General features: G+C 40.9%; 2 protein-coding genes across 5 annotated transcripts in view; one reads left to right on the forward strand and one right to left on the reverse strand.

Annotated features, from left to right (window-relative positions):
• NPR3 (natriuretic peptide receptor 3) overlaps positions 1-16,974 on the reverse strand; it is a gene marked incomplete at its 3' end in the record, with an annotated part of 65,132 nt that overhangs the window by 16,882 nt on the left and 31,276 nt on the right. The gene's annotated exons all lie outside the window — the stretch shown is intronic.
• On the forward strand, positions 236-16,966 carry LOC307052215 (coiled-coil domain-containing protein 167-like; the record flags this gene model as incomplete). Its single annotated transcript, XM_079703056.1, has 2 exons — positions 236-361; positions 16,634-16,966. 2 exons carry the CDS (start codon positions 236-238, stop codon positions 16,964-16,966), a joined length of 459 nt encoding a protein of 152 aa, XP_079559182.1.

Here is a 16,974-nt window from a genome sequence, read left to right on the forward strand (position 1 = left end):
GTGGGTGTGGAGCACAAGCAGGAGAATGACTTTTTAAAATTCTCCCAGTGCTCATACAGGGAATTTGGTCATCTGATACATGTGCCCTTTGAATGTGTCCCACACACACGTCATATAAGAATGCTTCTCATCACCTATCACTCTTGAAGGCTTAGTTGAGAAATGCACATACCTAATGACATAATCGTCTCTGGCTTTCAGATGATCAGGTGAGCAATGTCTGTCCTTGGCCTTGATGTCCCACCAGTGCCCGACCAGATGTGCCTCCGGAAAGCCTGGGGACCCGACCCCCACAGACTGCTCTGGACACTTGCTGGCCTTCTTTCCAGGGGTCTATGTTCCTGTCAGGCACAATGTCGAGGTGGGTAAACACACACACCAAACCCAAGGGGGAAGGGCCGAGGCAGGAAACAAGTGCCCTGCTCACTCTGCTGGGCGGTGAGGCAGCCCCAAGACTGCAAGTGGGGTGACCAAGCCAGAGTGAGATGGAGACCGGGGGACACAGGGGGACAATTTCTGGCCTCTCTGAAAGGCCAAAATCAGAAGAAGCATGTAGACTCTACTTTATCCACCTTGACGACATCCTTGAAAGCTGATCCTGAGAACTTCACATAGCTTTCCTTAAATTTCTTGAGTCACCTGGAGATGTGATTACAAGGAAGAAATAAACAAAAATCTAGGCTTTGTATAAGGATGACTTTTTTTTTCATTTCTGTCTTGTGTCTTAAAATGAAACCTCTCCTTCTTATACAAGCAGTTTCAAGGTGTGGTGAGGACTGAGTTAAGATCCAGAAGCCCAACTCCCAGTTCAAGCAGCACTGGTTTATTCACTCACTGTGAACAGTCAGCAGCTTAATTTAGTTCAATTCTTAATTCAGAGTTTCCGAAGCTGGATTCCATACAGCAGCAGCATTCCTTAAAATGTTAACAGATGGCTCTAGAAATAGCACTATCATGGTTAAACAGGTTTACAAAATGCTAGATTGAACAAAGTCAAGCAGTTCTCTTTACTTCCAGGTATTAACTATGATATTGAACATCTCCTATATTCTAGGAGCTGAACTTAATAGAATTTAAGTTCTACTGTGTTTAGTCCTTACAAAACCTTCATAGATGGACACTGTTATTTTCCTATAAGAGACACTCTGACTAACATCCTAAACAGAACCGAGAGATCTTTGTCGAGAGATGGGGTCAAAACTGCAGAAACTGTTGGGTGGGCAAGTTCTTAAGTAGGGGTTCAAACCAGGCTTGCCTAATTATGACGTCTATCCAACTGGCACATATGTTCAGCCAGCTAAGGTTGTAAAACAGCTTTGTGCTCTGGTTTCTGCTTCTAACCGGCTAATAGTTGGGGAGTTCTACAAGTTGAGCGCGTAGGCTGGAAAGACCAGTGAGGGTCTATAAAAGAGAAGACTAACAATGTACTTGAAGATGAGGGAGGGACAGAACCCACACCTAGAGACGGAACGAGAGGGCAGAAGATGGAAGAAGAAAAGAGGAGAGGGAACATGAGGCAACACACTAACTGTTAAGCAGATATTTAAACCAGCAGCTCAGATCAAGTGAATCAGGATTTCTGACTCAGCTAAAGTGGCTCTTGCCCCATCTGTGAATAAAAAGGCCTATTAAACCTATTAATCCCACTTCTGGGTATATATCTGAAGGAACTGAAGTCAGTGTCTGGAAGAGATAACTGCACTCTGTTCATGGCATCATTATTCACAATAGCCAAGCTATGGAAACAACTGTGTCCACTGGCAGATGAACGATTAAAGAAAAGGTGTGAGAGAGACAGATAGAATTTTAAAGAAAAGGTGTGAGAGAGACAGATAGAATTTAGTCATAAAAAAATATGGAAATCCTGCCATTTGTGACAACATGGATGAATCTGGAGGGCGTTATGCTAAGTAAAATAAGCCATACAGAGAAAGACAATGCTATATGATCTCACCTGTGTGGAATCTAAAAAAGTCAGATTCATAGAAAAAGAGAGTTGAATGGTGGTTGCCAGAGGCTGGAGAGTGGGAGAAATGGGGAGATGTTGGTAAAAGGGTAAAAACTTTCAGTTATAAGATGAATAAGCTCTGGGGCTCTGATGTACAGCATGGTGACTATTGTTAACAATACTGTATTGTATACATGTAATTTACTAAGAGAGTAAATCTTAAAATGTTCTCACCACCAGAAAATGAAAATAGAAAAGGTAGCTATATGAGATGATGGTGTGTTAACTAACCGTATTGTGGTAATCACTTCACAATGTATACATACAACAAATCACTATGTTGTACACCTTAAATTTATGTGACTTCATTTGTCAATTATAGCTCATTAAAGATGTGGGGGGAGGAGAGTGGTTGCTTATGGGGGTAGAAACTGATTGGAAAGAGACATGAGGAAACTGAATGTGGTCATGCAAATCTCCTATATCTTAACAGGAGTAGTAGTTGCATGGACACCCACATTTATCAGAGGTGATCAAATAGCACAATCAAGAGCTATGGATTTCATTGTGTATAAATTTTACTTAAATAAAATAATAAACTTATCTTTGAGATACATATTAAAATGCTTAAGATGACACAAGGATGCCTTAGATTTGCTTCAGAATTACGGGGGCCTAGGGGTAAGGGTGGGAAAAAAGTTAGAGATGAAATTAGACTGACTTGGTTAATTATTGAAGCTGAGTGATGAGGACACGGAGTTTCACATACTGTGCTCTCCATTTTTGTATGTATTCAAAATTTCCCATAATAAAAATTTTCTTAATTCCCTAAATGAATATCCCAGGTCTGGAAAATTGTGGAAAACTTTCCACAGTAACTTCTATAAGAACATATGAAAATACATAATCATAAGGTCAACATTCATGTTTTGTCCAGTCCAGTTCTGTTTTCTATCATTGAATTAAATTCATTTTTAATTTTTAAATGAATAATTATTTAAAGGTATTTGTATATCTCAAATATCAACTTTAAAGAATAGGGCCTCACACCAAAAGATCAACACGCCCTGAATCCCATTTGGGATGCAGCATAATGAACTGATCTAAATCATTCTGGAACCCATGTTAAGACAGCCTTTGGAAAATGTGCACGTAATGAGTTTCATATGCTTACTAACTAGCAGGAAAAATAGTCATTCCTTGTCATTATCCTGAAAGTATCCCTTCAGGTCTACTGATTGAGAATTCAGTTAAGTCTTCAGATTTCAAGAAATGCCCCATGGTCTTCACAAGGTTGGATGGTGCAACATTTCAAAGAGATTGATTTTTTTTTTTTTTTTTTTTTTTTGCGGTACGTGGGCCTCTCACTGTTGTGGCCTCTCCCGTTGCGGAGCACAGGCTCCAGACGCACAGGCTCAGCGGTCATGGCTCACAGGCCTAGCCGCTCCGCGGCATGTGGGATCTTCCCGGACCGGGGCACGAACCCGTGTCCCCTGCATCGGTAGGCAGACTCTCAACCACTGCGCCACCAGGGAAGCCCCGAGATTAATCTTTTTAAGTCTATTTCCTAAGAAAATTGTTTCACTCCCTTGGGCAATTAAAAGATACTCTATTTCTTTTTAAAAACATTTGGGGCTAACATATGCTACTAATGTGAGGAGACTCGTTTCTCTTAAGAAAGTTACCAGAATTATGCAGAGTACTCTAGATGCAGATGTATCATGATTTTGAATCATGGATAGAATGACACTGAGCTTCATAAATATATTGGCCACAATACAAGAGAGACCCTTGGGTACACATCTTAGGGAGATGCATCATTTTAACCTCACAGGCATTCTTAACAGCCTAAAAGAATTACAGAATCACAAGTTTACAACTCAAAAGGAATTTAGAGCTCATATAGTCCAACCAACATATTGTGTAAATGAGAAGCTGAAGCCTGTAATAGTTGCCTGATTCACTCAACGTTGCACAGTTAGTAAGAATAGAGCTGCGACTGGAACTCAAGTCTCCTGGCTCCAAATCAGTACCTGCATCATCAGTGTTGATTTGTCTATCAAGCAAGGCACCTCCTTAAAGACCAAACTCACACCCAAGGATAGAGCATCAATATGAGTTCTCTAACATGTATAAGATTTCCAAGATGTTATATGCACATCAAGAGAGAGAAAAAAAGAACGAAGAAGTTTGCCCTAGCAAACACATTTTTAGTTAACTGTCAGGAAAGTATAATCAAAGGAGGGGGGAGAAAAGGTGATATTGGATACCAGATTGTTTAAGTTAGCTCCAGGTTCCCTTTAAAAAAATGTAAATTGACCAAAAGCCTTAATCTGTTTAAGCCCACTGCTCATAAAGTCAATTCATCATTATTTAAGGATCTGCTATATCTTTTTTAAGAGCTGAGGCACAGAACTTAAAGGGGGAAAATCCTAATCAGAGGCTCTGTTCTCAAAGAACTACAACGTCAAAAATCCTATGTCAAATATCACTGTCATCTGACGCAAGGACCCTCCCTCACTCCCAGGGCATAATGAATGCATTAAGGAAGTTGGCAGTCAGCTCACATTCTTCCTCTCCACCCACATTATTGCATTCGTACTGAACCATTTCAATCTCCCTGGGCATTATCCATACATTGAACATTGAACATTGAACATTGAATATTTCATCTCCACTGAACTTCATCAATTCACTCTCATGCACATACCCTAGGCCAAAGCTTCTCAGAACTGTGCACACAGTTCACCTGCAAATCTTGTTCAAATGCAGATTCTGATTCAGCAGGTCTGAGGGATAGAGCGCTACACCTCCTCATTTCTACAGTCTCCCAGGTGATGCTGATGCCACTGGTCCATAGACCACCCTTTGAGTAGCAAAGATCTTATCATCACCCAGAAGTGCTGTACTTTCAAAATCCTTGAAAATCTCTTTTTGACTACAGTCTCCTACTTTCTACGTTCTTCTCCGTGCAGAATAAGTTCTTTGAACTCGGAGCTCCACCCTCCTTGACTCCCCCTCTAGGCTTGGTCCAGCAGAGCTCAGAATGGAGCAGTTCTGAATGAAAGGATGAGGCAGGTAGACACAGTGTTATTCAGGCAGAGGTGCCCATGGGCAATTGGAACTCGGGGTCTGCCACTCAAAGACAGGCTGGAGTTGGAGATAGAAATTTAGGTGTTATCCACATCAAGATGAACATCCTACCCAGGCGAGGGGATGTGCTGCCCAGAAAGTGTTTAGAGAAGAAAAAGGGCCAAGGAAAGAATCTGGGAAACACTAATATTTGTGGAGCAAGGGGAAAAGGGGAGTCATGAAAGGAGACCAGGAAAGTCCACAATGTAGGCAGAGAACTTAGACACGGTGGTGTCTTGGCGGCCAAGGGAGGAGTAAATTTCAAAAATGAGAGACCTTTCCAAACTCTTCCTCTGCAAAATCCCCTCATTCAAGCCAGGTGACTTTGCTCACTATTCCCTAAATGTGTCTACTGCCTCCTTCTTCTAAGCTGGGATTCCCTATATTGGCCTCTCTGAGGAGGCTCTTCTGTACCCATCCTTCAAGAGCCACCCACACAAGTGATGAATTGTCCTCAAAGGACACAGTGCCTTGCCTGAAGGAGGTGCTCAGTAAGTGTGCAATGGCGGACATACAGGTTCAATGAACAACCGTCTGCAGGCTTAACTGTATGCCTGGTGATACACAGGGTCATATGATCAACAAAAACGCACATGCATCTAGAGGGCATACGTGCTGTATCTGTAATCTGTTCTACCCAAGAAATTCTTAAACATAGGGTTACCATAAATATACTGCTGAGTATATTTCAGTCACTGCTGAGTTACAAAAAGAGAAAATGGCCCCAAATTGAAATGAATGTAGTTTGTAGAGCAACAATGGGCAAATTAGAGTGCCAATCTGATGCAGGACTATTTACTAATAAATGAAATCTCTTTAAGATCTTTAGGATAGGGTAAAAACAGAGCTGGCTGACTTCAGTGATTTAGTAATTATCCCACATAGAGATAACGGTAAAGGAAATAATACAGGTCCCCAAATTTAGGCCAGTTGTTAAATTGTTCATTATACACACACAAATTCTCTGCTCACCTCCTCCCTATCTGTAAACCACAGTCTGTGGGAGCAAGATTTTTAGAACCAGGACTTCCCTGGTGGCGCAGTGGTTAAGAATCCGCCTGCCAGTGCAGTGGACATGGGTTCGATCCCTGGTCTGGGAAGATCTCACATGCCTCACAGCAACGAAGCCCGTGCACCACAACTACTGAGCCTGCACTCTAGAGCCCGTGCGCCACAACTACTGAGCCCGTGCGCCACAACTACTGAAGCCTGTGCGCTAGAGCCCATGTTCCGCAACAAGAGAAGCCACCGCGATGAGAAGCCCGGGCAACGAAGAGTAGCACCCGCTCGCCGCAACTAGAGAAAGCCTGTGTGCATCAATGAAGACCCAACACAGCCAAAAATAAATAAATAAAATTTTTTTAAAAAAGAAGAGAGAGGGACACGGTGGCTGATGCCTTTTGTTTTTTGTTTTTTTTTTAAAAAAAAAGATTTTTAGAACCTTATAAAATGAAGCAAGTTCTCTCCAGGGGGGAAATCAGATGATAAAGACTAATCCAAAATAATTTCCTACAGCTTAAGCCACTTTCGAATTTCATAACCAGGAAGGGGTTGGGCCCCCAGCAATATATTATTCTAGTTCCTCCCTTTTAACAATTGGCGGGACCCCAGAAAGGATGCCACTTGACACTGCTGCTGCACACTGCTCACAGGGCCACAGGGATGCTCTGCTCTGTACCGCTGGGGCTGTTTTCTTCGGACACTGTCAGTCAAAGTGCTTAAGCTTCGAAAACCCTTTACAATCATTCTTCATAACTTCCAAGAGCAACCTGGTGTGGTTTTCTCCATTTTACAGATTAACGTCTTCGGCACACAAGGTGGCATACCCCCGGGTCATCGATTGTTTTAATGCCTATCAATTAACATTTACTGAACCCCTACCTTGGGCTCCTCTGCCATATCCACTCACACAGACAGAAGCATCAATGGCCAGGCCTTATGAACCCAACTCTGCCCACGGACTTTCAAAACTGTGGCTGCACTCAGATCAAACACCAAGAGTCCTCTGTTAGTGCAGCGGCCAACGAAGCCGATGGGGCCCATCGGCCTCCCTCCCATCTTCCAAGGTGGAAGCCTGAACACATGGGCACTCCTTTCTGGTTCCTGTCAAATTACGTGAAATGCAGCCATTTTGCTGCTGCTCTATTAGTAAAATGCAAAGCTTCATGTAAGTTTAGAAAGTACCACGCTGCTCTAGCCACAGGGTGGCCTGACTAAATAAATGTTTCCTGAGCAGAGCTCTCTGGCAGAAAGACTAAAGCCTGGCATTTGAAAGACTCACTCATCTCTTCCACGGAACAGAAAAGTATCACCTTTAGGTTTACTTATGTTGTCTTCCTTTTCCAGGTTCCTCCTTTAAATGAAATGCCCTGGTAAAGCTAATCTACCGAACCCCCAATATCTTTGTGGAAATGAGTTCCTCACCAAGTGGACAAAGAAGGATGCTGAGGTCCCCAGAGCACAGAGATGTTGGACGGGAGGAGAAAGGCAGAAAAAAGAACTCTGAGCTTTCATCGTCTACAGTTTTGCCCCATGCTTCTTCACTTATGCTAATGGGTATAATTGTGCCAGCTGATGTATGTTCTTTCTGCAAGCTGAACTGGTAATGAACTGGTCTCTAGTCCATATTTTAAGTGACCTGACTCTTCTAGAAAGAATGTGCTTCCGCTGTAAAGAGTTTGGCCAAATGCGTGAAACTCCCTTCTACTCCATTCAGTGACGATACAGGAAGAAAAACAAAGGAAAATAGCTTGGCTTTTGGATTGTGAAACTTATTTCCACACTGCATTGCTATTTTAGTCATGCGCATTTGAGTACATTGTCACCATTATTGCAAAATATCTTTCTAACTGAAACTACATCGCCGCACATAATGGAAAAAAAATGCAGTGATTGTCTTTTGAAAGGTCAAAATGAAGTCTACTGCTTGGAAAAATCATGTCTCATAGGTGCTGTGGATCTTCCTTGAACATTTTCCACTTGCACCAGTTCAACAACATTTTTGCAGTTAATAAATCCACACCTGCCAATAGGTAGAAATTACAAGCAAATGGATACCTATTTACAATCAAACAAAAATACTTTAGCCAGGAGATTCCCAAGTTTTTTTTACTATTCTAATTTAGCACAACTAAAGCTATTTAGAAGTTACAGAAACAAACAATTTTAAAACATTTTTCCCTTTTATGTCAAGAAAGTGAAATTGATGTATTTTTTTAGATTTCAGTACATCTTTATTTAAATGTGCTTTGAAAGCCGACTGATATTTCTTTAGCTAGAAAATAAAAGAATGGCTTTTAAAAAGCCATTCCTCTTGCAGTCCTTATTCTGCCTGATTACATCTTCCTAATAAAACTAATCTTATTAACATGTTGGTATGTGAACGCATTACTTTTCTGTTGTTAAAAGCCAACTTGTGGTTTGCTTTGATTCTTTCAAATACAATTAGCAAAGCCCTCCAGTGCCTGAAAGGGCCTTTTCATTTGGACAAATTATTCCCTGGCTGACTTTAAAGAAAGGGGGTGAGGGCACAGGGCGGGGTGGTGTTGGGGGGATTCTCCTATTCTGATGCAGCTCTGGCAGACACAAAAGGCTGCCTGTGCACACCCTCACCAGAAGTGGGGCAAATACTGCTTGTGTCCGCTGCATTTTTTTTTTCTCTTTCATTGGTTTTACTGAAGAGCTAACTGAAAATTTTCAGTAAGAGTATCCAGTTCCAATTAAATGATATTATATAAGACAATAAGGGCGGAAGTGCCCGGCCAAGATTTCACTGATGAGCTGATAACTTCTCAACTGATATCACCTCCCACACTGCATCTGTGCAAAACCAGTGTCAAAACACAAGCTGGATTAGACAGCTTTACTGCTGGGCCTTCCCCTCATTGAAGGAAATGAGAGTGTCGTTTTTCAACATTTTGGACTTTCCAAAATGTAATGCCTGGCCTATCTAAACAATGTTTTATTAAACCTTGTCTCTTTTCAAATACTGTGACTAGATAAGCTGCAGGCTCCAGGCTCCCATTTCGTTTTTGAGTGTCAGAGGGAAACCTGGGAGGGAGGGACGGCCCAATACACATCCCACCTCCCTAACAATTCTGCTGTGCATCAGACACTGCCGGAATATTTGTTTAATTAGTTAAATTTTCAACTTTTAAATAAGGAGAAAAAGCAAGCTACGGGTGGCCTGCTAACCTCAAATGAGCAAATATCCAAGGTTATAAAATCACCTCCTGCTCAGAATACCTGGTTAGAAATAAAAACAGCATTTACCAAATTCTACCCCAAGTCAAGAACAGAGGTCGCATTAAGAAGTATGAAACTGAATTTGAAAGCCAGAGCACCAAGGATGCAGTATTATTTCATTAAAAAAAAAATGGATTCTGCACATTCTCTATAACTAAAACACCTTTCTTTAACAACAACATCAGAAAGCCATCTCTGAGGTTAACTGGAGAAACACTTTTTTAAAAAATGCATCTAAACCACTCTTAAAAAACAGGCTTTAATTTTGTGTTTGCAAAACGACACTTGCAGCTGGATCCCTGCAAATGCAAATTGGACGCAGAACATTGCAATTACTTAGTTTGTGTACACAAAGATGAGTTTTGCATATACAAAGGGTTTCAGGCTGCAGAATGGTGACCAGTCTGGAGCTGAAGAAAAGTTGGTCCTTTTATTTTAAGGCTGGAGTAACGAAAATTTCCAAGAGACTTTTATGATGTAATGTTATAAGCAGCAGAATACTTTACTGGAATAAAATCCTCCTAAAATGCAGGTGGGTGGGTTGTGATGATTGTTACATTGTGATTTTTCAATAAAGCGAAAGTAAATTCCATATCCCGATATTGACAATGAAATAGCAACATCTAAATTAAGACTAAAGTTAGAAAAACACTTTCAACATATAATAACAGAAACCTGGGAATGGGAAAGCCCCTTGAGGTCGTGGCCCCAATCTCTGGTTTTACAATAGAGGAAGCCCTAAGAAGTAAAGAGACCCAGGCGAGGGCCTACTCAGCCCAAGTCCAGGGTGAGGAGCTCTGCCTTCTCTCCTACAGCTCCTTTCCCAGCTGGATTGCCTTTGGTTCTAGAATAATGCTGTCTGCAACATTGGAGATTACTAGGGAACAGATCCTATTCAGAGGAGATGGTCTCTACTACCCAAGGTTGCACTGGAAGGTGACTGAGTCCCATGTTGGAACCCTCTATACAAGTTTATGTCTTCCAATGTTTTCACTTTTTTCTGAAGTATTTTGTTGTACAATAAGAGAGTCCTAAGAGATTCTAGAAAGGGTGCAAAATTGCTACCACTGCATTGTGATAAATAACCCACCAGCACACAAACAGTTCCAATTATTTTCATGTAAATATTCCATTTTTTAACCTTAAAACTTAGCTTTTTAAAAGATCCACTTTAGAACCTAAACTTCTACTTACACTGGCAACAGGATTCCTAGATGATATTCCTATATGTGTTCCTTTTTCAAATGACACTGGCATAAGAGCTATATTAGAAGAAACAGTTTAGCCCTGGACATAAAGTAAAATAAACTCTTCAAACACTAGTATGAAAAACCTGTAAAAGAACAAGCCTTTTCTTAGTGAGTATATATTATTGTTAATGTTTGTTGCTTCTGTACAACTGCTTTTGAAGAATCACAGAGGGCAGGCATATCTGTGAGGGCAAGAAAGAAAGCACTGAGCTAATAAATCAAGATTCAGTAGCCACTAGAAGAGAAACTGTAACCAAGTGGGAATTTCTAAAGGAGCAAGAGCATTCTGGACTAAAATAAATACACTGACCCCTCTTTCAAACACACACTCTGTCTCTCTTTTCCTCTTCCTTCTTTGCTTTGAATATAACTAGATTACCACAACCACCACCACCCCCAAAAAATAAAGATGGCACCACCATCTCTGCATACTTGCATGGTACTGAGAGACTTCAGTAAGTCACAACCATTGAAACATACATTCCCTGCAAAATCCCCACTAAAATGACAATGAAATTTTTAAGATGTAAATTTATAAGTTGAAAGAGTACAGGAAGTAAATAGTAGATGAGGAAAGTCAAAAAAATTTTGAAAGTTGGAAAGGGGTAAGTGACTCAATAGACCTGAGAAACCTAAATCCAAGTGTGCATGGGAGCATGACAGGGAATTCCAACAAGAAGCAAAGAACTCCAGTCCAGAGGCTCTAAACTGGAGACACTAGTTACCTCTGGAGGTAGGGATGCAGTGGGGTTGGAAATACTGGGATTAGTTGAAAATCTGTACAAGAAGCACTTAAATGTCAGATCCCCCACCCCCAAGCCTTAAACAGAGAAGAAACTGTCCCTTCCTATCCAGGCAGAAGACAGCAGATTTATTGTCTGAATATGTTGACACAAAGATCCGACTGGGAGGGTACAAGGCACAGCTGGAGGTTGGGTGAAGCATAATACTGAAAATTGAGGTGTAAGTGAAAAGCCCTCAGTCCTAAAGGTGAGAGTCCCCCCTTTCTAGGATCCCAGAATGTAGGGCAGGCTTATGACTCTCAAGAAGTTATTTGGAGGAGAATTATTTATTGAAACTGACCAGCCTAAGAGAAACAACCATCACATATAATCATATTTGGGATAACCCTTTGAAAAAGCCAACTTGACATGTTATTACCGTACAATAAAGTCCACCACTAGACAAGTTCCCATGCACACAGAACTTAGATAAGGATTACCAACAGTTTAAGAAAAGCTATAATATGAAAGAGAAAGAATTCAAAATGAATATTTTTAGAAAGGAATTTGAAAGAAATAAGTGAGCAGGAAGTAAAAGAAAACTTTTTAAAAATCTCAACAAATATGAAATATCTGCAATTATATGAAGCACCTTTATTATATGTGCCCTTAGAAAGAAAAAATTATGACAGCCCACCAATTATAAAATGAATCTCAACTTTAGATGAGTTAAAATGTGAACGAAGTATATTCTAGAACTGATGAAAGAGTATACTCAGGAAAAGAAAACATTGCATCCAGGAAACAAGGTGTGTGTTATTTTTTAAAAAGAGAGGCACTCAGAGAACAAAAAAGAGGTCTTGTAAATTAAAAAGATGATATCAAAAATTAAAAATTCAATAGACAAGTTGGAAGATAAAGTTGTGGCAATCACAGAAAATAAAAGAAGTTGGAAGAGTTGAAAAAATGGGGGAACCCAAGGAGAAACACTCCAAGACACATATTAATCAAACTAACAAAAATTAAATTCAAAGAAAAAATATTAAAAGCAGCTAGGGAAAAGCAAAAAGTAACATACAAGGGAATCCCCATAAAGTTTTCAGCTGATTTTTCAGCAGAAACTCTGCAGACCAGAAGGGAGTGGCAGGATATATTTAAAGTAATGAAAGGGGAAAACCTACAACCAAGATTACTCTACCCAGCAAGGATCTCATTCAGATTCAATGGAGAAATCAAAAGCTTTACAGACAAGCAAAAGCTAAGAGAATTCAGCGTCACCAAATCAGCCTTACAACAAATGCTAAAGGAACTTCTCTAGGCGGGAAACACAAAATAAGTAAAAGACCTACAAAAACAAACCCAAAACAATAAAGAAAATGTTAATAGGAACATACATATCGATAATTACCTTAAATGTAAACAGATTATATGCTCCAACCAAAAGACACAGACTGGCCAAACGCATACAAAAACAAGACCTATATATATGCTGCCTGCAAGAAACCCACTTCAGACCTAGGGACCCATACAGACAAAGTGAGGGGATGGAAAAAGATATTCCATGAAAATGGAAATCAAAAGAAAGCTGGAGTGGCAATACTCATATCAGATAAACTAGACTTTAAAATAAAGACTGTCACAGAGACAAGGAAGGACACTACATAATGATCAAGGGATCCATCCAAGAAGACATAACAATTATAAATATTTATGCATGCAACATAGGAGCATCTCAATACATAAGGCAAATGCTAACAGCCATAAAAGAGGAAATTGACAGTAACACAATAATAGTGGGGGACTTTAACACCCCACTTACACCAATGGACAGATCATCCAGACAGAAAATAAATAAGGAAACACAAGCTTTAAATGACACAATAGACCAGATAGACTTAATTGACATTTATAGGACATTCCATCCCAAAGCAGCAGAATACAATTTCTTCTCAAGTGCACACAGAACATTCTCTAAGATAGATCATATCTTGGGTCACAAATGAAGTTTCAGCAAATTTAAGAAAATTGAAATCATATCAAGCATCTTTTCTGACCACAACGCTGTGAGATAAGAAATCAATTACAGGGGGAAAAAAGCCGTAAAAAAAAACACAAACATATAGAGGCTAAACAATATGCTACTAAATAGCCAAGAGATCACTGATGAAATCAAAAAATATATACAGGGCTTCCCTGGTGGCGCAGTGGTTGTGAGTCCGCCTGCCGATGCAGGGGACGCGGGTTCGTGCCCCGGTCCGGGAGGATCCCACGTGCCACGGAGGGGCTGGGCCCGTGGGCCATGGCCACTGGGCCTGCGCGTCCGGAGCCTGTGCTCCACAACCCACGGCAGTGAGAGGCCCGCGTACCACCAAAAAAACTATATATATATATATATATATATATATATATATATATATATATATATACAAACAAATGACAACGAAAACACAATGACCCAAAACCTATGGGGTGCAGCAAAAGCAGTCCTAAGAGGGAAGATTAGAGCAATTCAATCCTACCTTAAGAAACAAGAAAAATCTCAAATAAACAACCTAACCTTACACCTAAAGCAATTAGAGAAAAAGAACAAACAAAACCCAAAGTTAGTAGAAGGAAACAAATCATAAAAATCAGAGCAGAAATTAATAAAATAGAAACAAAGAAAACAATAGCAAAAATCAATGAAACTAAAAGCTGGTTCTTTTTATTCTTCAATTTGTTAATATGGTGTATCACATTGATTGATTTGCATACACTGAAGAATCCTTGCACCCCTGTCCTTCAAAACTAAGGTGAAATTCAACAAAGAAGGAGATTTGATATCCAAGAAAAAGAGGATCTAGTACAGGAGAGAACTAAAGGTTGATATTCAAGAAAGCAATTACTCTAAACTAGAGCAGGAAGACAAAGGGGGGAAAAAAGAAACATCATTATCCAAAATTCTTGGCTGAGGGAATAAGAATGAAATAGTGAGAATTACATGGAAGCAAATAAAAAACCAAGGACATTACTAACTGCAGAAAAAACAAAAAGCTAGGCAGGAAAAGAAATGTAATCATAGAACACTACATGATTCAGTTGTAAATACATATACATACACATATATATGCATGTCATAATAATAAAAGCTCTATTTTTTTAGCTTCAAATTTTATTTTGTGACTATACCTTTAACGAAAAATTATGTCACAAAATATTGGGAGGATGGGAGGAAAAAGAAGTATTGGTAGAGGAAGAGTGTATAAAGGAGCTAAATCTTTTTCCATTTTACAAAATCACAAAATAATATCAAAATTTTTAATATTCAAAACATCAATATAAATAAGCTATTTAGAAATATAAAGGGTTTCCCTGTATATTGGCAGAGGCCAATAAAAACGTTAAGGATTATGGCCTCCAAAGAATGGGAGTCAGGAGTGGGGAAGAGCAGAATGGGGGACTTGTGTTTGTCTTAACTCTCAGAGTATCATGAATTTATTTTTAATTCAGTGTGGGTCTCCTTTCATTGTATTCAATCTAGAAAATCATGTATTGTTTTGATTTAAACAACTACAACATCAAGGAAAGAGGGTGAGCTTCACCCAAGGGCAGAGCCAACTGTTAAAGGGCCAACCAGTGAATGGGTCTCAGAAGTGCCAAACACAATAGGAGAATGGGGCAAAGCCAAGAGTGGGATTTACAGGACCGAGCGGTCAGAGCAGCTGCCAGAGGGGAAAAGAGGTCTCCAACATTGGCTCAGTCTAACCTGAGAAATAGTAGCTGGGACAAATTTAAGTCTACCTCTTAAAGACATTATGTGAAAACACTGGTAGTTGTAAAGACTGGACTGACTCCCTAGTTCAGAATGAAGGAATAAATAAATGAATTAGTATGTCTTTCATCTCAGAAATAAAACGAATGGTTTTAGAATATAAGATTAAAAAATATTAGAGCGTTCAGGTGTCTCTTCATTTTCTTCCAGGGGAGTTATTTTTCAATGCAGCCCTGCTTGCACAATGTTGTACCCTATCCATAGGAATAAATAGGGCTTGGGGCAGTAACTGATTAAATGGTATGCTGACTAACCCTGGTCTAGTTCAATGATTCTTACCTTTTTGTGACATTGACCCCATTAAAAATCAGATGAAGGGTGCTGACCCCTCTCTCCAGAAATATACACATGTGCACTTACATACAAAATTTTGCACAGAATTGTAAAGAGTTAATGCCCCCTAACTCAGGAAACCCTCATCCACTTAAAGAGGTCACGGAAAGTTGGATGAATTTGGCGGGAGCCTCCTACTAAAGAACTAAGTGAACCCACTCCACCGTGTTTGATTTCATTTCTCTAGAAACATGGATATTTTCACACATGTGCCGCATTTGCTCTACTGCAAGATAAACTGTCCAGACTTGTGTGAATGCCATCAGTGTGTCAGAGTGCTGACACTGAAGTGAATGATGTTTCACATCCGTGCTGGCACAGGAATGCAGCTCTTGTAGCCTCCCAGAGCTCATGGCCATGGATATTTATATACTTGCTCAAGTATTTTTAGGTGATGAAGATCCCACCCAAGATGGGACCATTACATGATCCAGGATCAAGTTCACAGCCATGGTCCCTGGGGTGCTCAATAAACATCATCTGCTGATTTAGGAAATGGTGGTTTACACTTCAGAAGAAAACAGGCAAAAGAGATCGCTGCAGATGGAGAGGAGACAGAGTCCTAGCCGGACTTTGTCAAGTATGTGAAAGAGTAAAGAGAAACTGATATCTTAAAAGTGTGTATTTGGGGCTTCCCTGGTGGCGCAGTTGTTGAGAGTCTGCCTGCCAATGCAGGGGACGCGGGTTCGTGCCCTGGTCCGGGAAGATCCCACATGCCGCGGAGCGGCTGGGCCCGTGAGCCATGGCCACTGAGCCTGCGCATCCGGAGCCTGTGCTCCGCAACGGGAGAGGCCACAACAGTGAGAGGCCCGTGTACCGCAAAAAAAAAAAAAAAAAAATTGTGTATTTGGGCAGGCAGGGGGCAGGGAAAGGAAGGAAGTGCTCCTGCCTGTGCCGCCTGCCGGGCTCACTTGTAGGGCCTGAGACACTTAATCTTCGGGTCATGGGTTTGCCCCCATATTGGGCACATTGTTGTTAAAAAGGTCAGACTGATGTAGTGGATAAAGAAAGCCACTGACCAGGAGTCAGGGGATGCAACTAATCTTGGCTTGGCCACCACACAGCGCATTCTAAAACCAAATACCAGTGCTCTAGAATTGGAACCATTCGGTGGCAGAGGCCAAACAGCTCCATCCAGACACCCTGGAATGCGAGCCACTGCACATGTGGGTGACCCAATATAAACCACCAGAGAGCGTCCAATAATGACTCCGGGAACCCAGCAAGTAACGTGACTAAAAAGAAGCTGGAGAATCTGGGCATCGCTCTAGAGATCAATGGGCTGTTGAAGAAGCTGTCACAACGTCGGAGAGACCTGGAGGCTGTGAACTCCAGGCTCTATGGGCCGAAGCTGAGCTCAGAGGCCAGGAGGTCTCTGGAGAAGGAGACAAGCAGCCTGATGAACAAAGCCTCCAACTATGAGAAGGAGCTGCAGTTGCTTCGGCAGGAGAACCGGAAGAACATGCTGCCGCCTGGGGCCATCTTCCTCCTTCGGACCCTCATCTACGCCTACTGGACGCTGTGAGCCTGAGA

Source organism: Hyperoodon ampullatus (genome assembly GCF_949752795.1).
Source record: "Hyperoodon ampullatus genome assembly, chromosome: 4".
NCBI lineage: Eukaryota > Metazoa > Chordata > Mammalia > Artiodactyla > Ziphiidae > Hyperoodon > Hyperoodon ampullatus.